The 22,048-nt window shown below is 46.4% G+C and overlaps 2 protein-coding genes across 7 annotated transcripts in view; one reads left to right on the forward strand and one right to left on the reverse strand.

Moving 5' to 3' along the window:
- The window catches only part of IFT25 (intraflagellar transport 25), a 33,441-nt gene extending 22,898 nt beyond the window's left edge, over positions 1 to 10,543 (forward strand). For both annotated transcript variants that reach the window (XM_037043219.1, XM_037043218.1), the window contains exons 6-7: positions 9,837 to 9,956; positions 10,029 to 10,543. In XM_037043219.1, the coding sequence (XP_036899114.1) occupies positions 9,837 to 9,956; positions 10,029 to 10,118 (210 nt within the window). In that variant the 3' untranslated portion in view covers positions 10,119 to 10,543. The remainder of the gene's footprint in view (positions 1 to 9,836; positions 9,957 to 10,028) is intronic.
- Positions 5,707 to 21,397, reverse strand: DIO1 (iodothyronine deiodinase 1). 5 transcript variants are annotated; one of them, XM_037043214.1, is made up of 4 exons: positions 21,013 to 21,376; positions 14,588 to 14,731; positions 8,763 to 8,962; positions 5,707 to 6,802 (listed from the first exon to the last, which is right to left on the reverse strand). In XM_037043214.1, the coding sequence occupies exons 1-4, from the start codon at positions 21,332 to 21,334 to the stop codon at positions 6,734 to 6,736; spliced, it is 735 nt and encodes a 244-aa protein (XP_036899109.1). In that variant the 5' UTR covers positions 21,335 to 21,376; the 3' UTR covers positions 5,707 to 6,733. The 5 variants fall into 5 exon arrangements, 4 of the variants coding, with proteins under 4 accessions (XP_036899109.1, XP_036899112.1, XP_036899111.1 ...); XM_037043215.1 differs by lacking the exons at positions 5,707 to 6,802; positions 8,763 to 8,962 and adding exons at positions 16,146 to 16,297; positions 19,761 to 19,957 and having other exon boundaries at positions 14,651 to 14,731; positions 21,013 to 21,397; XM_037043217.1 differs by lacking the exon at positions 8,763 to 8,962 and having other exon boundaries at positions 6,716 to 6,802; positions 21,013 to 21,378.
- Between the last annotated feature and the right edge of the window lie 651 nt (positions 21,398 to 22,048).

Raw genomic sequence — 22,048 nt, forward strand, 5'->3', positions numbered from 1 at the left:
TTGCCTGCCTCTCAGATGAGTTCCATAGAAGAGATTTTCAGAAAGGGAGTACTCAGTCTAAGTTAGGAACTGTTTTAAGGCTCTTAAAACTTCCAGATAGATCAAACTGTCGAGACTTCCGCCAAGATGGAGGTGTAGGTGGAAACACTGTGCCTTCTCCCACAACCAAGTTTTAATACAACAAAGGTTTAGTAAATAAAGACACAGCCAAAGAAAAGAAAATTGAACTACACAGAAGTCCGACAACAACGAACCCTTCAACCAGACCAGTAAGAGGGGCGGAGCCAGGAGTGGAGCAGGATCGGGCAGGAAAGATCCCCCGACCCAGGCACACAGGCAGCGCGCCCCGGCCAGTGCGGGGCAGACTGACCTCAGTCGCACATTCCTGCACAGTGAGAGGGACCGCACAGGCCCCAGCGGGCGAACCCAGTGGCGGAGGGCTCACTGTAGTCGCACATTCGAGTGCAGGGAGACGAAGCGCGCGGGCCTCGGTGATGGTGGCAGCTGCGGCACCTGTGGGGGCCGCGGTGGGAGGTGGCAGACAGGACACCATTGCTCCTCTTTGACCCCGCCCCCACATACAACGTCACAACCCAGCGACTGAGTTGCCCTGCTCTGGTGAACACCTAGGGCTCCGATCCTGCTACAGAACAGGCACGAACAGCCCAAAAGATGGCGCAAGAAGAACTCAAAGTCCCAGAGCCAATAACTCTAAGCAACCAAGAGATTGCCAGCCTCTCAGAAGCACAATTCAAGACACTGTTTATCAGGATGCTCACAGAACTGGTTGATTATGGTCACAAATTAGAGGAACATATGAAGGCTAAACTAATTGAAATGAAGGGAAATGCACAGGAAACCAATAATGATGGAAAGGAAACTGGGACTCAAATCAATGGAATGGACCAGAAGGAAGAACAAAACATCCAACCAGAAAAGAATGAAGAAATGAGAATTTAAAAAAATGAGGAGAGGCTTAGGAACCTCCAGGACATCTTTAAATGTTCCAATATCCAAATTATAGGGGTACCAGAAGAGGGAAAGGAAACAGCCACGAGTAGAAAACTCATTTGAACAAATAATAAAGGAGAACTTCCCCAGTCTGGCAAAGGAAATAGACTTCCAGGAAATCCAGGAAGCTCAGAGAGTCCCAAAGAAGTTGGACCCAAGAAAGAACACACCAAGGCACATCATAATTACATTAGCCAAGATTAAAATGAAGGAGAGAATCCTAGAAGCAGCAAGAGATAAGGGGACAGTCACCTACAAAGGAGTTCCCATCAGACTGTCAGCGGATCTCTCAAAAGAGACCTTACAGGCAAGAAGGAGCTGGAAAGAAGTATTCCAAGTCATGAAATCCAAAGACCTACATCCAAGACTCCTCTATCCAGCAAAGCTTTCATTTAGAATGGACAGATAAAGTGCTTCTCAGATAAGATCAAATTCAAGGAGTTCATCATCACCAAGCCCTTATTATATGAAATGTCAAAGGGACTTACCTAAGAAAAAAAAGATAAAAAATATGAGCAGTGAGAGGACAGCAAAGTCACAGTTATTAACAACCACACCTAAAACCAAAGCAAACCAAGAGGACAGCTAGATCAGGAGTGGAACCATAGAAATAAAGAACACATGGAGGGTTAGCAACAGGGGAATGGGAGGAAGAGAAGGGGGTAGAAGGTACAGAAAATAGCATAGACAGTAGGTAGAAAATAGATAGGGGGAGGGCAAGAATAGTAGGGGAAATATAGAAGCTAAAGAACTTGAAACACGTGGTTATAAACTAAGGGGGGGAGAATGGTGGGGGAGGGAGTGTGCGGGTGGAGGGGAATGAAGGGAATAGAACAACTGTAATGGTATAATCAATAATATATATATATATTAAAAATAATAAAATAAAATAAAATAAAATAAAACAAAAAAAAACTTCCAGATAAATTGTTTACCAAGATTTGTTATACAGATTTACTCCTGGTAAGGGAGCTTTTAGATAAATGGAGGAGAGTAGGAAAGGAGTTCCGAGAGCAACATTGGTGTGATCAGATGTGAAGGTGAGTACTTTTTCATAACGTACATTTGGGAATGATAAATATGTAAATTGGACAGGAGCAAAGAGTAGACTAAAACTGCACATTTCAACCACATCACAGAAAGCCGTTGATATGTTCAGATATTTTTTCTGTAGCCACTTGAGGTTTTTGAGAAGGCAGGTGACTTAGAGCAATTGTGTTTGCGTTCAATACATTGAAATACCGTGGATTTGCTTTCTGCCAGCTTCCTAAACTGAGATGTCAATAATTCTTTGTGTGAAAAACACCATGTTGAGCTTTAGAGATTGCAGGAAGGGATCTTCAGAGATTATCTGATTGATCTCTTTGGCAAAGTCCTAATAAATTATTTCTAAATCTTTCTTCTCTGTTTCTGTGTTCTGTGGATGCCCAGAACAAGTTCATGTAATACTCAGAATACCATTTTGTAATATTAAAAATACCATCCTTTGCACTGGCTGCTGTGGCTCAGGGGGTTGAGCAGCTGCCTCCAAACCAGAAGGTCACTGATTTGATTCCCAGTCGGGGCACAGGCCTGGGTTGCTGGCCAGGTCCCTGGTTGGTGGTGTGGGAGAGGCAGCCAGTGGATGTTTCTCTCACACACTGATTTTTCTCTCCCTCTGTTTCTCTCTCCCTTCTCCTTTCTCTAAATAAATAAGTAAAATCTTTTAAAAAACTATTTCTAAAAAGTAGCATCCTTTAACCTTCATTCATTTTCACCTTGCAAGTTTCAAGCAATAGATGTAATCGTATGTGGCTTTAGCCTTTATTTTGTTTCTCACTGCTGAACACTATCATCTTTTTAGAGTCTGGTTTGCCCCGCATTGGCTTCCTCTATCCCCTGCATTTGGCCATCTCTCTACCTGCACACCAACTCTTGACTGCCAAATGCTGTGTGTGCTATGTAGTTTAGACCTTTGCAGGTTCCTCTGCCTGGTGGGCTCTTTTCCTTAGGTTCTGTACAGCTGGCTTCCTTATTTACTTCCAATCTTACTCAAAGGATACCTGCCCTCATTGGGAGGCTAGCCAGCTCTCTGGGGCCTTTTTTATAAGAGCACTAATCCTATTGATGAGCACTCTATTGATCAGCCCTCATGACCTAATCACCTCCCAAAGGCCCCACTTCCTAATACTATCACATTGAGTTCTAGGATTTAGGGAATGAATTTGTGTGTTGGTGGGGTGGGTGGGGAGAGGTACAGGCATTCAGATCATAGCAGTATTCCAGGAAATTTTGATATAGAATAATCAACATTGCAGTTTGTCTTGGTGAAGTTAGTGAAATTCTAATATAAAGAAAGAATTGGATAGGTTTCCAAGCAGAATAAAAGCAATTTAAGTGCCTGGAGAAATAAATTAGGCTGGCTCCAGACTTCTCCTTGCATTACTGCTAGGCAACAGTGGAGCAATGTCCACAAATCTCTGAGGGAGAGAGATTGAAACACAAGACTCTGAAACCCAGCCAGGTATTCTTCAGGTTTAAAGACTGCAGAACGGCATTTGTGAGCATGAAGACTTCAGGGAATGCAGGATTTACATCTCCTTGAAAAAACGTCTTGAAACTTTTTAGACATCCTGGAATCCTTCCTCTGTTGAACACCCAACAATGGTGGATAAAATACTTTAATACACTTTCTTAAATTAATGACTGACTTTACCAGAAAGGAAGGACCTAGTCTGTGGCCAGGAATGGACTGAGAACCTACCTCCAGGGAGGTGAACAAGCATTAAAGGCAAGCAGCAGTTCTGAGGGCATAGGCTAATTCCTGATAGCTGGAGCTTTGGTTTGCTAGGCCCCCTGCCAGGCACACAAGTCAGTGCCTTGCATCTGTCAGAGCGGGGGTGTGGCCTCACTGCTCCACCAAAAGCCAGTTGTCGCAGAGAGCTTCACCCTCACTGAATAAGTGATCTGGGGGGAAACCTGTCAAAAGCAGAAGGACATATCACGATAAAGTATTTCCTTCAAATCAGTTGAGGTTGTGACTGCAAACTATACTCTGAGACAGAAAGAACATATTAACAAGCTTCATTCACCTACCAGTAGTTTACCGTTAGCCAAACAGAACAGGGTTTTTCTTACTATCTAGACCCAGAAAGTTCACCTTCAAAGAGAAAAGCCCTTCATCATGAATTAGAATTGAGCCCAAACCTCTTGCAGTCTGCTACACATATTCTTTTTCCACCTTTGCCCATGTAGCTTTCTCCACTTGAGTACCCTTCTCCCTTCCCATGTTCTCCAAGTCCCCGTCCCAAACCATGGAAGTACCGGCATCCTAGAGGTCACCAGCTCCATAAAGCTTTTCCAGATCCACTGACTCGGAGGGATTGCTCTCTCCTCTGCACTCCCCAAGCATTTAGTGTGTACCTCAGCTCTAATCCATCCTACTTCCTACTTGAATTATGGTCATCACAGTGTACATCTGTGATGTGCAGGTGTACATCTGTACATCTGGTCTCTGTGAGGTTAAGCTTCTGCAGGATGATAGCTGGACCTTGTCCATCTCTGCGTCACCCTGCACCCAGCGAAGAATCAGTGCTCAGTTAATGTCTAATGCATGAAAGTGAAGAGAACTGAATTGGAACACGGGGGGTCTATTTTATCATTCTGAACACTCTTCGATTCCAGCTACTGTTACATGTTGAAAACTGGGAGGTTTCTGTGCATTTATAGACATGAATTGGAGGACCATCCGCAGTGATGCAGAGGACCGTGATCTCAAAGGCTCTCTCCTTTTGTGGGATTTAGGATTTAGGACAGTGCTCACGTGTGTTTTGGTTCTACCACATTCACAGTGACTCAGCGCTCAGTACACCTTCACACACTCAGGCCAGGATTGAACAGTTGCTTTAGTAAGTTGAAGGATTTTTATTCTGTCTCTGCTGTCCTATCTTCTTTCCATACTTCAGCCCTTAGAAAGGAAGCCAAGGAGGCAGTCGTGGAACCGCAACAGTGATATTAATGGTAATAGCCAACACTTCCATGTCATTTTCTTCAAGCCAGCCATGGTTCTGAGTGCTTTACTCACGAGTCCTCTCCATGGGGTAGGCACTACTCTATAATTAGATGTCCCATTATAGTTCTAGGTACCACGGCATCTTAACCAAGGTCACACAGCTAGCCGGCATAGAGCCAGGACTCTGGCCTTGAATTTAGAGATGGGGTTTGAATCTCAGCTTGTTATTTACTAATTCTGAGACCCTTCACAAATTACTTAGAGCTGGACTCTGATTTCCTTGTTTGTAAAATTGAGATCATAAGCTCCTCTCTGAGATATATAGAGATTAAATAACATCTGAAAGAGCCTGTGTCTAGTAGATGACTAAAGATAGCTAGTTTTAAGAGTAAAATAGCACATTAATAATATTAGCATTGTAGAAACAAAGGCAGAGCCAAGGAGAATGTGTTTTCATGTTAGAAAAATGTCTTCCAAGTCCATTCTTTTATGTCACGTTGTGAAGGTAGTTTGATTCCAGGGTGGGAAAATTCCCCAGTGGGAGTTCATAAGGCAGAACTACACTGGACATGTAGCATAGAGACTGAGCGTTCTTCCCATGGCACGAGGCCCTTCCAGCATATGGTGTTCTTGCCGATCAGATTACTGCACAGGCAGACACAAGTTGGAGAAGAAAATACAAAGATCACACTAAAGCCATCCTAAATAGGCTGATATATTTTAATCATTCTGTATTAGCTTGCTGCATCTTAAAATACTTTGTTTTCAAATCAAGTCACAGCTGTATGTACTTTAGGCTGTGGCTGTCATAAAAAAATATGAAAAGAAGCAGAGTTAAAACAGATGAATACCAATGGTTATTCATTAATCTGACATAATTTAACATAAATCACCATTAGGAGACTTGCAAAAAAGGAATCTGAGAAATGGAACTTCAAGTATGAGTTTCTGCATAACTGAATGCACTTTGCTGGTGCCTGTTGTCCAGTTTGGTCAAGGTTATCCTGTTTGGGGGAAGTCAGTCCTCCCCTGCCCCCTAGTAACTCTGTTGATAAGATAGTAAAAGGTTCCAGAGCCAAATTTCTTTGAAATGTATTAAAAGACTAAAGTGAGTAACCTCCTCTTCTATGGTAGAATTGGAGATGGGTTACCATGGAAACACCCCTCACGACAACCACCACCACCATTGACTGGTTTTTCAGTCTTTTGGTAGGGAAAGTATCACCATCTTTACTCTCTCCTCTCATCCTTTACTCCCTCCTTTACCAATTCCTCATCTCTCTCTAAACACCAGGGGTTCTCCCCATGCTTGGTTCTAAAAACCAGTTCAGTGTATTCAATATCAATGCCATAAATGACCAACTTGGTAAAGTGCTTTTACCTAGTGTGAGGAATGCCATATCTAACCCCTCGGTATTAGAGCGACTGCAGAGAGACCACCCTTCAGAAGCACTATGCCTGCGGGGTTCCGCTGCTGTCACACTCTGAGACAGCGTGCACCGAAAGCGGCCTCCACAGTGGAGGCTGTGTGGACCTGTACATTCCTTAACACTCAGCTCTCTGGCTGCTTCGTTTTCTGATTATAAAATTGTTTGCTCAGATCAGAAAAATTTGAGCTAGGAATTTAACCAGGGACACAGGTCAAGAGGTAAAATCCAGCTGCGTTGCGGGGAGAGCCAAGCCTTGAGGAACCCTCCTCTTGATCACTTGGAACTGGGGGGTCTGTCCAGATTAACTGTGGAGCTTTTCCAGAACAGCACGAACCTCCTCGGGATGATAGTTCCAAGGGCCAGGTTTACCCTGCAAGAGAAATGAATCATCATTCCAAGACTTCTGACTTGCAGGAGGTCTGGGCTAGTGCTATCCAGGTGGGAGTCATAGGGATGGTGTAGTCGATGGCAGGTGCGGTGTGCAAGATCACCCAGGGAGAGCATATGGGGTGGCACCAACATTTCACAGAATGTTGTTCACAGCATGTAAACAGGAGGAAAATCAGAGGGGATAAAACAAAGAGTTTCAAAAGGAGAAAGGGGTCTGTACAAATAAACTCTTCTCCCATAATCATACATTCAAACTGGCCTTCTCTTCTCCACCCCTCATATCAAGTTCTGTTCATTCTACACCAGAACCACCTCTGCCTGTCCAGTCCCACTGCCTCGTTCAGCCCTCATCCTCTTCTACTTAGGCAGCTGTCTCACCTCCCGACTCTGCCCTGATTTCTCCACTCCATTCTTTACCCAATAGCCAGGGATCTTTTTAAAGTAAGGATATGAGCATGCCTCTCCCCTGCTCAGAACTCTTCAGTGGCTCTCCCTTGCCCTAAGTCTCCTTGATTCAGAATGAGAGCCTGAACCCAAGTGCCCTCAATTCTCCATTCACACTCTGCTCTAATGTGCTACAGTGCATTTGTCCCGCCTCTTCCTTATATTTGCTATGATTTCCACTCACCATGCTCACACGGGTGGCTCCTTACCCTGTAGCCAAGAAATTGACACCTCCTCTGAAAAGCCCACGGTTCCCCAGGGGTTGGAAAACTGTCTGAGAGCTAAATCTGTCCTGATGCCTCCACACTCTTGTTTACATTTTGTCTGTGCTGTTTTTGTGTTATGCCAGCAGAAGTGAATCATCACAGCAGGCATTGTGTGGCCAACAAAGTTGAAAATAGTTATTACCTGGCCCTTCATAGGAAAGGTTTGGTGACCCCTACCCTGGAGTCTCAGTATTGAGATACCGTAACACTCTATTTTGGTCTTCCTTATCCCCCAGACTGTGAGCACCTTCAAGTAAGATGTGGGCCATTTTAAATTCGTTTTTGTGTTTTTAGTGTTTGCACAGGGCCTAACCTGGGCTAGGGACACAGTGCCCAGCTTGGCTTAATCTAGCCATCTGAGAACATGTGTTGAGAAGGAGAAAGGAAGAAAGGACCTGAATCCGTGGCACTCTGGGGATTCATCTACAAGTTGTTGCGTGTTTCACTTGCATACACAGGGCCAGCTTGACCTGTGGGCAGAGGAGTATCCACACGGCTGGGGTTCATGTGCTCTCCAAGGCTGGAGATCCCCTCAGCAGCTGTCACACTCAGTTTCTCCCTCTGAGAGGAGGCCTCGGTGCTCAGGGCGGTTAGAGGCCATGCTTACGCCCCTCATGGAGCCAGGCTGGAAGCCTTGAGAGGAACTCAGTCCTTTCAGAAAAAGGGCGCCTGGACTCAATTCCTGTCTTGAATACCTGTTTCAGCATTTCCTGATCTGAACTGCTGAATTTGCTTTCTCCCAGCCTCCTTCAGCCTCACCAGGTTAAGGCCTGCCTCACAGATTAGCTGCTTCAGACCCTCCCACTCTGGAATCATCCCATCCGGAAGAGTCAGAATTAAAATCAGCCTTGTGCAGTGTGACCTTGGGCAAGTCAGTTCCGCTCTCTGAGCATTGTTTATGAAATGGAAACAACATTCTCTGTCTCTCAGCTTCAGACTAATCCAGGGCCAGTCTTCTGGGTTCAGAAGGCTGCCAGGAGGCTCCAGCTCCCGTCTAAATGCTAGGGACTTTCTGTGCATTATGTCATCCCCTGTGACCTGGGAGCCAACACCCTCATTTTGCAGAAGAAGAAACTGAAACTCCAAGAAAACAAAGAACTTGTCCACGGTCACATGGCTAGTAAATGGCTGAGCAGCAATTTGAATCCAGATTTACCTGATACAAAGCCCTTTGCTCTCCCTGGGTTCCTGCCCCTGGGGTGGGGTTGGAGGGGTGAGGGTGGCCACTACCTTATAGAGGATCCTGCCCTCCTGGAGCACGTAGAACCTGTCGGGCAGTGCCGCGTAGAGCTGGCTGCTCTGGTTCTTCATTGTGTCCACCACCACAGGGCAGTGGGGGCTCTTCTCCAGCAGCCGGTGAGCTGCCTGGAGGCGGTCCTGGAGGTTCCGGTGTTTCCTGATGACCACGTTGTTCTTAAAAGCCCAGCCATCTACAAGACGAAGGCCAAGCAGTGGGCCCCACAGGCATGGCACACACCTCCCAAAGACTTGAGTCCCTATCCCTCACTATAAACCAGGTAGGGCGGGCTGAAGAAACAGGAGCCCTTGTCCATGATTTGGCCCAGTTTTCTACAGGGTTCAGCACAGATAATGCCCCCTTTTTATTCCAAATTCATAAGCATGTAATTCTGTAACATAACAATATCACACTCAAGCACACCATATGACATCTTAGGTAAAATGTTCAAACTAAAACTATGAATTATTACAACCCCATTATTACCCTACCAACCACACTCAAGCAGGCCTTACTTTTGCCAGACTGTGCACTATGGGTAAATGCACGAGATCATATAGGGAGTTAGTGGTTGATGCAGAACTGAACCCTATGGCTGCAGACTCCCAGACACCTGCTCTTCACTGACGCAGTCCAACAGACCAGTGCTTCTCAAACTTTCATGTGCCGGTGACTCACTCAGGGGCCTCGCTGAAGGAAGATTCTGGTTCCGTCTGTCTAGGGTGGCACTGAGTCTAGCTAGCTACCAGGATGCTAAGGCTGCTGGTGCTTGGACCACACTTAGAGACAAGGGTCGAGAGCAGTATTTCTCTAAGTGTGAGCTGCCCAGGCCAGCAGCATCAGCATCACCTGAGAGTTTGTTAGCAATGCAACTTCTCAGGCCCCACCCTAGACTGACCAAGAACGAGGCCTAACAATCTGTTTTAACAACCTTCCAGATGATTATAACACATGCCAAAGTTTGAGAACTAGTCCTCCAGAGTCTAGACAATTTCCCTCTTCCAGTTATTCTCCACTGGAGTGTTCCTTCCAAAACGCAAATCTGGCTGTGTCACTCTCCTGCTTAGATCTTTCAGTGGCTCCCTGTGACCTTCAGGATAAATCCCATGCTCCTCAGTATGGCCCACCAGGCCCTTAGTGGGCTGGCCCGTCTCTCCAGTCTTCCTCCAGCTGTTTGCTCTAGCAAGGTGGGTATAACATTCGGTCTCCTGACCCGCTCACACTCAAGCTGTCTCTCACTTCCGCCCTGTTCATCACAGCTCCTGCCTCCAGCTGCAGTGGGAGTAGAGCAGGGCTTTCTATTTTTTTGTTTGGATACTTCGATTTCTGCTGCAGCAGCTGATGGGTGAGATCAACTGACAGCCTCACGTGATAAGCAGCCATTCAGGGTGAGCTTAGAGCCAAGTACAGCTGCTCACCTAGCAATGCCGCTTATTTTCATCCTACGCAGTCTTCCTGCCCTTGATCTTACTATGTTTTACATCATCATCCAAAAATCTCCGAGAATGATTTGATCATATGTTTTTCTCTCCTTAAACACCAATTACAAGACCAACTCCTTAGTATGGCATTTAATCACCTCTGTCATCTCTCCCCACCTACATTTCCAGTCGCAGCTGCTAGTACCTCCATGTGTAGCCAAAGTGGACTCTGCCTCAAACAATGCTGACACTTCTGTGCCCTTTCTCCTAACAATTCTTCCATGTATGAAATCCTACATGTCCTTTTAAAGCTCAACTCGACCCTGGCAGGTATAGCTCAGTGGATTGAGCGTGGGCCTATGAACCAAAGGGTCGCTGGTTTGAGTCCCAGTCAGGGCACATGCCTGGGTTGCAGGGAAGGTCCCTGGTTTGGGGCATGCAAGAAGCAACCACACACTGATGTTTCTCTCCTTCTCTCTCTCCTTCCCTTCCCCCCTCTCTAAAAATAAATGAATACAAATCTTTAAAAATATAAAAATAAAAAGTGAAAAAAAAAGCTCAACTCTAATGCAGGGCTTCTCAATGTTGGCACTATGGATATTTTGGGCTAGATAATTCTTTGTTGTGAAGGGCCATCCTGTGTGTGGTAGGGTGTTGAACATCATCTCTGGCCTCTCTTCACTAGATGTCAGTAGCACTCTCCCAGCTTTCATTTGTGACAACCAAAAATATTTCCACCCCTGGCTGATGTGGCTCAGTTGGTTGGAGCATCATTCTGTGAACCAAAAGGCCATGGTTCAAACCCCAGTCCGGGCGCATACAGGAGGCAACCAGTCACTTTCTCTCTCACATCGATGTTTCTCTCTCTCTCCCTTCCCCTTTCTCTAAAAGAAATGAAAAAAATGTCCTCAGGTAAAGATAAAGAAAGTCTCCAGATATTGCCAAATGACCCCTGGGAGACAAAATTTCCTCTCATTTGAGAATCACAGTTCTAACATCCTCTTCTCCTGGAGGGGTTCCCTGACACAGTAAGCTGTATGGTATTGGTCAAGCTCTTCAAAATCTCTTTAAATTACTAGTTTTCTTATTTGTTAAATGGGATTAATAGAAACTATTCATTAATAGAACCCACTTAGTAGATGGCTGTGAGGTTTAAATGAGATAACGTGTGGAATTCCCAGTACTCTGACTGGTTCATAGAAGCTGCTAAAAAATACTGCTTTATTTCGTCTGGCAACCCCCAAACAATAGACAGGTGGGAAAGAACCCAGTTTTTATTATACACCACAGATTTTCTGATTTTGCCCTGGAGATGCTCCCCTCACCCTTAAATGGAGCCAATTAAAGCTGCTTAACTTTAAATAGAAAGGGACTTCCAATTGGCCTCATTTGCCAGAGTGCCCTTCTGCCCACTTACAGGAGGTGGCGCTCATTAGCTAATAGGCCCACAGATTGGGGGAAAAAAAACAATAATAAATTGCTATGTCCCCTTCTACCTGCCCCATTTCTCAGGAGCCTGAAACCCAGACTCTGTGGTCATGGGTTCTTTGGAAGCTGCCTGGCCTGTATTCACGATAATAGTTGCCTCCCAGGGTAATGCAAGTTGCTTAAGCCTATCAGCAGAATTCACTTCACCTTCTCAGTGCTTCAAAGTCTTTCCCCCAAGAAAAACTAGTACTTAAAGTATTTATTACCTGGCCAAGACATCAAAACTTTGTAGATGACAACACCAGCTTCTTTTGCATTGTGGTTAGGCAGTAAGTCTTGGCCACCCTTTGCTCCATGGAGCTTCACAGCAGCCTCTAACGGGGGCCAGGCAGAGGCTCCTCCCTGTCCTGCAGCTGAGAACAGGGAGGCCTTGCCTCTGAACTCCAGCTGTGAACTCCTTAGAGGCAAGAACTGTGTGTATCTTTCACCTCTATATCTCTAGCACAGAGGTGGGCACACAGCAGGCACATGGTAAATATTGCTACATAGGTGATTCTGTGAGATCAGTGTTGTTATCCCAATTCAGTGGCTCAGAAGCCAGCATGTAATGTAAGTTCCTCCAGGTTGTGTGTCCAGCATATAATGGGGCTAGGACTCACATTCAGGCCTGAAAATCCAGAATCTGTTCCTCGCTACACACCCCGTGCTTCCCCATAATTTACCTGGAGAAACGTGGTGTGTGGGGAGAAGGAAGCCAACTGATTGGGCCACAGACCACAGGCCTCCTAGAATCAATGGACCTTCTAGAATTAGATTCTCGTAAGGAGTGTGCAACCCAGATCCCCCGCATGCGCAGTTCACAGTAGGGTTCACATTCCTTTGAGAATCTAATGTCCCTGCTGATCTGACAGGAGGAGAAGCTCAGGCAGTAATGCAAGCGATGCAGAGCGGCGGTAAATACAGATACAGCTTCACTAGCTGGCCCGCCACTCATCTCCTGCTGTGCAGCCTGGTTCCTAACAGGCCACAGACTGGTATTTGTTCTGTGGGCCTGGGGTTGGGGACTCCTGCTCTAGGACCTTGTTACTGCTCCAAGTGTGGCCCCTACACTAGCAGTCTCAAAATCACGGGGGGGAGCTGGCAAGATGTGGCAAATCTCAGACCCCTCTGAAGTCCTACTGAGCTAGAACCTGCATCTTAGTAAGATTCCCAGATGATTTAAGTGCAAACATTAAAGTTTGAGAAGTGCTGCCCCAAGACAGTTGTGTCAGCCCCAGCTAAGCTTCAGCTGTCAGCTGTGATGACAGGGCATCATCTCCTCACTGCCATGGAGACCACAGACACCTGTGAGCATCCGAGTTTTCTTTCTTTAACTGATGCTTGCTGCTCTCAAAGGGGTGTCTGACAAATGGGTACATAGTGCTTGTATTTGCTCTTCTGAAACCTATGCTCTTTAAATTTTATTATGAAAATTTTTTATTTTATTTTTGTATTGATTTTTAGGGAAAGACAGAGAGAAACATTAATTTGTTGTTTCACTTAGTTATGCATTCATTGGTTGCTTTTTGTATGTGCCGTGACCAGGGATTGAACCCGCAACCCTGGTGTATTGGGATGTAGCACTCTAACCAACCTGGCCAGGGCAGAAAATTTTAAATATACATAAAAGCTGAGAGCACTGTATGTGCCTATTACCATATGCTAATATTTTAAGTTGCCCCAAAGTCTTCATGAGGATAGGAGGTGCCAATTAAAGAATACGGTATTAAGTTAAAAGCAGTTCTCAAACCTTTGGGTGTATATAAATTGAGATGCAATTGAGTATGCATTTTCAACAAGCAACTCACGAGGCACTGACACGTGGGGTCCTAGGACTGGACTGGACTGGAGAAAGTGCTGCTGGACCAACTTTGCTGATGATTAATTAATAGCAATCTCTACACTTACAACACATGGATAAGCCAGCAAGGCCAATACTGGCCTAAAACCCTCATTCACCCAGCACTTATGAGCTCTAGGTCTGTGACATGGACTCTGCCTCGTGCTGGCTGACAAAGATGAGTCTTACGGGAAGGTGGGTATGTAAATGACATCCATTCTGCTCAGCCATCCAAGCCTTCTTGTCTTCTTTAATTTGTGGGTTTAAGAGTTGATCCCCATGACAGCCAGGGAGAGAAAAGTGTACCTGAGCATTTTGTAAAGTTCATGGGGCTTAGACCAAGCTGTAGATGTTTCAGGGAGAGATGTGTCTGCTCATTGCAAGGAAGGGCTTTCTCACAAACAGAACTGTCAGCAAAGGAGCAAGATTTCCCATGAAGTAATAAGGGTGGGTGACCACCTGTCAGGGACTGAAGAAAGAAATCCTGTCCCAGGTAGAAATCGGGCCTGGGGAAGTGATCCTCACAGTGTGGTCCCCAGACCAGTAGCTTCAGCATCCCCTGGAGTGTATTAGAAATACAAATTCTCAGGCCCCGCCCCAGAGCTAATGCAGACTCTGGGGTGGAGTCCAACAGTGTGTTTTAACAAGCCTTTGAGGTGTTTCTGATGGTCACTGAAGCTTGGGAACCACTGACAGATGAACCACAATGTGCTTCTGAGCTCAGAAGTCTTAGGATGGATTTCACAAGTCACTGAACAGCAGCCATTTTACTTGTGGCATTTCAGGTCTAAATTCCTTGTAACTGTTTATATTAGCTGCTCTCCCTTGATTTCCCTATTTATCCATTCAGAATGTTAGATGCTCCCCTAGCTAGACCCTGTCACTCCAGGTTTTCTGCTCTGTGTTCCTGGTTGAAAGCACAGACTGAAGTCAGCAAGAGGTGGGTAAATCTAGCAGGGACTGGGAGATGGTGGGGGAATGGGGACCCTTTCCCTCTCCCCTCCTACACCTCTCCCCACCCCCAACCTTGGGGGAAGGGGAGCAAGAAAAGAGAGGGCAGGAGCACGCAGGCACAGGGAATCTTGTATACCTGATGCATGTGCTTCTTCAATGTAAATGACGAGAAAATCTGCTACAGAATTAAAGTCTTCAATAAGTCTATTGAATTGGTCAAATTTGAAAAGAAATGAAGGTCAGGTACAACTTCCAAAATTCAGCACCAGTGGCCTGTTGCCTGAAACAGAAATGAAACCATCACCATCCAATAATCCACACACAGCAGTTGTTTTGCCAGCCCCACCTTCACTCCTGCTTCAGTTCTGTTATATCCCCCCGCCCCCCGGTCTAAGATAGGCCGAGGGCACAGTGAGGAGCTGAAGCATAGAGAGCATGACTTAGCAGAAGGTGGAGCCAGCTTCCTCTTCTCTAGAATGAGGGGCTTTATCAGGTGGTCTTAGTGGACCACCTGCAGTTCCTGGGTGGGAAAGAAAAGAAGGGTAAAAAGAGTCCCTTTCATGCAGTTTATAAGGCAAGCACATATCCATTCTTTCACGTGATGTGATCAGTATACTACAAGGTAGACAACTTTTCCCCTGTTTTATGGACAAACTGAGGTTTATCGTCTCGTTTCATATCACATAGCAGGCCAGTAGTGGAGCTGAAATGAACACTCTGGCTCCCAGACTCTCATTCAACGCTCTTCCCACTCAAAACACCTCTGTTTCTTCATCCATAAATGGGCATAGTAATAAGACTTACTTTATAGGATTGTTAGGAGAATTAAAGAAGTTAACACAGAGGAGGGGTTAAAATGAGCCTGGTCCATGGGAGGTAATGCCAGCTGCTGTCATTAGCTATGACCTGCTCCCCGAGCTATGAAATGGGGAAGCGGCGAAAGGGACTCCACAGGGGAGAGAAGGGTGGGAGCAGGGCCACCTACATGATTTGCTGGGTCTGTTGCAAAATAAATATGCAGGCCCCTTGTTCAAAAAATGGGGGAAAGTTCCATTTAGTATATTAAAATACAAATATTTTTCTTATCTCCCGTGGCCTCTCTTGCCCTGGCGTGCTGCTTTTTAGCTGCTATTTAATGTTGCACAAATGAAGTAATTTCAAGTTGTGATAAGTGTTATGAAAGAGACTATAAAGGAGCAATCTACTTCAGACAGGCAAGCCCAGGAAGGCCTCTGATGAGAGGCTATTTAACTGGGGAAACTGAGACTAGGAATGAACCAGAGGGGACAGAGGGAGGAGAAGGGCATTCCAGACAAAGGGACTCCAAGGACAAAGGCTCTGAGGAGGGCCAGACAGAGCTCGGTGTGTTCCAGGGCCGGCAAGGCCAACTCGGCCAAGCCAGGCTGAGGTGCAGCGAGAGCCGTGGCTGGAGAGGCAGGTTCTCCTGCGCTGTGAGGAATCTGAAGAGGATGCCAAGAAGATACAAACCAAGGATGGTGGATATTTGTTACGATTTTGGCTGCCCAGCTTTGGCTACCTCTTCTTCCTACTTGGAATTCCCTATTTTGTGTACTCCTTGTTGATGGCAGAGTACCCAGCCTTGCCCTGGGGAAGACAGAATGGCCAGGTCTGCTTTCTGCCCCCCAGCAGCCAGGGCACATTCAGTGACTCACGCAGGGCTGACTGGACCCTCCCACATGGATCTTTGGTTCTGCAGTCACTGAGGCAGCAGAATTCATCCATGGTCCAGTGGTGGTTCCCCTGTCAGGAATGGTGGGGTCCTGCAGTGTTGATGGTTTCCCATGGCAACCACATGGATGGCAGCATCCAGGCCTGACTGCTGATGCTAAAAGACAGACTAGACTCAGTGCTCCATGTGGTTGGTTCTGGAGCTCCTACAATACTTTTCTATTACATTTCTTCATCTATGGTTGTGTGTGCGGCCAAGAAAACCAGAGTGAGCTTCTGTTGCTTGCAAGCCAGCACTCTGACTGCTACAATAGGGCTGTGCAATGAAAACAAATAATCAGATTTACATAGAGGATGGCTCTGGCTGCTCAGCAGGGAAAGGGCTGATGTGGAATGGAAGTGGCAATGAGAACTATGAGGGATAAGGGGACACGAGCTGGTGTGTGGGCAGCAGAGAAGGGAAAACTGGAACTGATGGGACTTGCTGATGGAAGGGGAGTAGAGGGCATCTTAACTCGCTCGTGGTTTCATCGGTCAGTTAGTCCCTCTCCCACTTCTGCAAAGGATTTGAAGCAGCTTATATATGTAATACATTATTAAATAGAAATGTAAAAAAAATCATGCCCCTCTGGAAGGCAAAGAGGAGGGAAATGTGGTGCACAAATAAATGGGCCTTCAAGTCCCTGCATTCATTATAACTGAGCTAATATTTGACTCTGAGTTTCTGGTGACCAAGTAACTACAAAGGGAGACAATTGGTTTCGTATTTCTCATTTGTCAGTACAGGAGGAGAAAGCAGGCTAGTTTCTCTGGAGGTACAGAGTCCCCCTTGTCTGTGGCTCTGAGGTCTTCTCACAGGAAGCCATACAGGGTGTTGGTTGATTGCACAGAGTCCTCACCCATGTGATGGGTCGCCCAGGCCACCACAGGAGAAGCTCAGAGGCCAGTCATGGCCAACTGGCTGGCCGTTGGCTTCCAATGACCTCAGGTATTCACCCATCAGATAAGAATCCAAGAGTTAAGGTCAGGGCTAGAGTTAAATATTAGCTGTCTGGAATTTGTTTTTCACTGAAAAAAGAAAAAAGGCTCAACATCCACTGATTAGGACCTTAGAAGAGACATAGCCGCTCGTTTATCTATATGTAGTGTGGTAGGTGCAGTCATCAACATTGAGGGCAAAGTTTAAACTCAGTTCCCTGCTTTCCTGGTAGCAAAGAGAGGAAAAATGAGTACAAGGGGTAGGGGTGCCGAGGGCTGGCACCCTGCCTGGTCCACAGGCCATGGTGCAGAGAACACCATTTCAAGGGTGTTGGGCAAGGACTGTCCACCCCGACTCGCTGGTACAAATGGGAAATGCTCTGTGGTCACAATGGACTCAAACCTACTGTCACGACCCCCAGACCAGTGAATTAACCCCTGCACTGGGCTCTCAGAGTGGGAAAAGCCCATTTATAATTACTGGATGACACCTCATAGGAGAGATTTTACATAATATTAGATAAGGGCTAAAATATTGGGTTGCAGATTAACTCCTAGGTGCCTAGAAAAGAAATCATCAGACTTGCCTTCAACCACATAACACCAGTTAATCAGTGTTTTGCTGTATGTATGTCCTAAGGCATGTGTGTCATGTGTGTGCATGTGCATATACATGCGGAGGATGGGGGTGGCTGAGAATTTCTCTGAGCATCTGCTATCTTACTCAATGAGAAAAACTGCACTCGCTGAGAGTCAGAAGGCACAAATTCCAGTTCTGGCTCTATAAGAACTTGCTGTGTGGCTCTGAGCAAGTGATTTACCTCTCTGGGCCTTTGTATCTAAACAATTGAAGAACTGCTTTAGGGTACCATAAAGACCCTCCTAGACTTTCCAGTCTGGCTCTCAGATGAGTTCAGATTTATACCCAAAGCATACAAACAGAGTTTTTTAGTGACCTGCTGGATTTCCAAAGCAGTTACAGGGTGTCTTTCTAATAAGTAGACCTGATCGTGTTAACTCCTTGCTTGAAAATCTTCCCAGAACTCACCAGTACCCTCAGGATAAAATCTACTCTTTGGTAAGACACATAAGGCCCCCTAAGCTCTAGTCCCTGATGGTGTCTTCAGTCTCATCCTTCACTCCTTCATGCCTCCCACACCCAACTTCTGCCAAACTGACCCATGCTCCTCCCCACCTCAGACCTCTGCTGCTCCCCACTCTGTCCTGCCCTGTCCCCCCTTCCTCACCTACCCCGAGGCTCCACCATCCCTAGACAATCGACTCACCCTCCTCATCTCCAGGAAGCTTTCCTCTGACTACCCCCTACCCGCCCCACTTCTCCCAGAGCCCTCTGGCTCCATGTCTCACTATGCCATCTCTCTCGGGATTACGAGATCTGCCAGGACAGAGACCAGTTATGCTGACTGCGGTGCCACCAGCATCTGTTATTTCAGGGACCTGGGTCAAAGTGCTGAAAGCCAACCCCATTTCATAAATAGAGTGTTCTTTTTTCTTTTAGTTTCCTTCCCCCCTCTTCCTTCAGTCTCAGATACAGCAGCAGAAAAACAGGGATAAATAGAGCAGTCTCCCTAAAGAGCACACAGGCTCACTGAAATGAACAATTAACAGGCTAGTAAATTCTGTGAATGGACCACACGGCAAGTTGTCTTTCATGGAATTGATCGCTAGAAAACTGATATTCAGCCCATCTGCCTGGTTCTACCACAGTGCTTGGCACATAGTAGATGCACAGTAAAAAGTTAGTTGTTATTCTCATTGCTCTTATTATCAGCAGTCACTTGGTAAACGTTTGTTGAGCAAATAGAAGTCATTTGTATACCCTAGTTTAAAGTCATGAGCAAAAACTCTTGGCTTTCCTTTTTCCTTGAAACATGTTCCCCTTTTCCATTCTCAGAAAAAACCCTACTCATTCTCCAAGGCCTAGTTCCAAAGCCACCTCTTCCAGGAAAACTTCCAAGCCCTGGAGGCAAAGTTCATGCCTCTACAGCCTCCCCCAACTCACAGAACCATAGAATTTGTTTATTACATCCATCTGTTCTGTAGAACCATAAACTCCTTGAGGGAAGGAGCAAGCTCTTACTTAACTCTGTGTCCCTGACCTCTAGCTGAAGGGTTGGCACATAGGAGATGCTCATGAATGTTGAGATGTGAAAAAAAATGGGAAGAAGAAAGCCCTGATTCTGGGTCTGACTCAGTCTGCCATTGGCTCTGTTACCTTTGCCTCTCAGTTTTCTCCATTTCCTCTCTAAAATGAGAGGACTGGATTAGATCAATATTTCCCAAAGGGTGTTCTTTGGAACCATCAATATGATGACAGGCATTTTTTCTGGTGGAGAGTGGGGAGGTGTGTGTGTTAGGAAAATTTGTTAATGCCGTGTTAAAGTTTTTCAAGTTTTGTTAGTTTGTTTTTAAGCTTCAAGCTGCTCAGAGCCTTTTATATGTTCATGTTCACTATGCATTCCCAAGAGGAGGGGATAGTGTGTGGGGATTCCCAAAGTACTTTTTGACCAGGGGACTTCATATCCATAGGATTTGTGTTCCAAAGAACACTGGATTAGTCAACTGCCTCAGGGACCTTCTCCGCTGTGCCCTGGGAATTCAGTGATGAATCACATACAGACCTGTTGCAAGACAACCATTGAACAAGAAGAAAACACTCTTGTGCTTAGGCTGCTTAGACCGTCTGAGGCTGAGGAGGAACGACCAGATTCCATGGAGATGTGCAGACGGAGGGAGAGAACCCACAACAGAGAGAGCACACGCCCAGCTGTAAGCATGTGAGATGGTTTCACAGATGGGGAGGCAGGAGAGCAGGACCCTGACGATGCGGGGTATCTGAGCTGTTGGCAGTGGTGTGGGTGAGCCAGCAACTTCAGCAAAGACAGAGAAGGAAACGCAGGAGGGATGTAAAAGACCCAACAGTTGTCTGCAGGCAGTGAACAGGAGGGGAAGCTTACAAGTGGAGTTGGGAAAACAAAAGCTGGAGTCTGTACAGGAAGGGCCTTGAACACAAAGCACAGCCCTGGGAGGGCCTTGAGCATTCGTCCTGAATGCAGAAGTGGGGCTGCCAAAATTTGGTGAGTTGGGGTGTCCGTGGGTCAGGGATGTGCTTGTGGACGGGTAATCTGGCAGATATTTACAAGCTGGGTGGGAACAGAGGGCAGGAGCAGGAGGAGGAGATCCTGGCGGGAAGAGCGGCTGTTAGGACAAAAGGAGAAAACTGCTCAGAGAGGTCTCTAAGAACCCAAACAGATAGAGCTGGTTTGCCTGGAAGAGTCGGAGTGCATTCGAGAGACCTTCCGCCAATATTTACCGAGCAACTACCACGAGTCAGCAGCGGCCATGGGGGAACAACCGGGGGTTAAGAGCCATGGCCTCTGTCTGCACAGAGTTTGCAGTCTAGTGAGGGCAAAAGACATTAATCATATACCCACACATAATTACAAACTAGGACAGGTGTAAGAATAAAGAAAAGTTTAGGAAGTTCAGTATACAAGAGGGGTCAACCTAGTCCAGGGAAGTTGGGGTTAGTTTGTCACAGGAAGTGTCACTGGGTAGAAGGCTGAAGGATGAACAGGACTTGACTGGGCAGAGAGGGGCTCGAAGTGCATCTCAGGCAGAAGCGACCATGCGGCAGCAGTGCTGCTGGAGGAGCTGAAGGCCAGAGTGGCTGGTCTGAGTGCCTGCATAGATGTTGATGACACTCAGAAAAGCAGAATCTAGGAAAAGTCCTGGCTTCAGGGGGCAGGAAGAAGACAAGAAGCCAAAAAGGGAGCTGGAGTAGTAGAAGAATTCATGAGTTTCCAACCCACGTCCCACCCGCATTGAACATCCCTGTGCCAAGCACCACTCAAGCTGTATCAGCCTCCTGACCTTGGATGAAGTCCCAAATGTTACACGTCTGTCCTGAGAGGCGAACCACGGGGCAGTTTGGGGCTAGACCTCCTTCCTCAGTCTTGTCCTCCAATCGTTGCCAACGAACCTTCAGGACAAACCAGAAATACTGGATGCCAAAGAGGGTTGGAACCCAGTTTTCATAGGAGAAGTGTGGGTTCCTCCGGTTCATGGCCAAGATGTTCTGCTTGACTCTCTCAGGAAAGAGTTTTAGTTGTACTTTGCCCAAGGCCACATGCAGGACCACCTGCAAGAGTACCCAGAGCCTCTTCAGCCACAGTCCTGGCTGGGCCAGCCCCATCTCGGCACAGCTAGACCTGGCTCTGAGGCCGATGGACCAAGACGCTGCAGCTGGGCCCCACTGGGCGGAGCCGAACAAAGGTGCAGGGTGGGAGCAGCCAGCCCTGGGCAGTGGGAAGGTACTAGGACAGGAGGTGCCTGCCTTGCAGTCAATGGAATGGAAAACCCCAAACCAAGTGCTCACACATCTGTTCTAATTATTATCACTTCTGATTCTTTGCCTTAACCTTTGAGAGATTATTGGACCAAAAGACTTCAGATCTTAAATTCTCCCCCTGATAAATTTTGAAGAACAAACACTTAAAGAGATTCTGTGGTCCTTTAGAAAGGCTGCAAGCAAGGAAGTCCTTCTCTTTTTTTTTTAAGATTTATTTATTTATCTTTAGAGGGGAAAGGAAGGAGAGAAGGAAAGAAATATCAATGTATGGTTGACTCTCGTGAGTCCCCTGCCGGGAACTGGCCTGCAACCCAGGCATGTGCCCTGACTGGGAATTGAACTACGATCGTCTGGTTCGCAGGCCTGGCTCAATCCACTGAGCTACACCAGCCAGGGCTTCTTTTATTTTTTTTAAAGATTTTATTTATTTATTTTTAGACAGAGGGGAAGGGAGGGAGAAAGAGAGGGAGAGAAACATCAATGTGTGCTTGCCTCTCACACAGCCCCCACTGGGGACCTGGCCCACAACCCAGGCATGTGCCCTGACTCAGAATCCAA

Source organism: Sturnira hondurensis, unplaced genomic scaffold (genome assembly GCF_014824575.4).
Source record: "Sturnira hondurensis isolate 20B ecotype Veracruz unplaced genomic scaffold, ASM1482457v3 Scaffold0004068, whole genome shotgun sequence".
NCBI classification, from domain to species: domain Eukaryota; kingdom Metazoa; phylum Chordata; class Mammalia; order Chiroptera; family Phyllostomidae; genus Sturnira; species Sturnira hondurensis.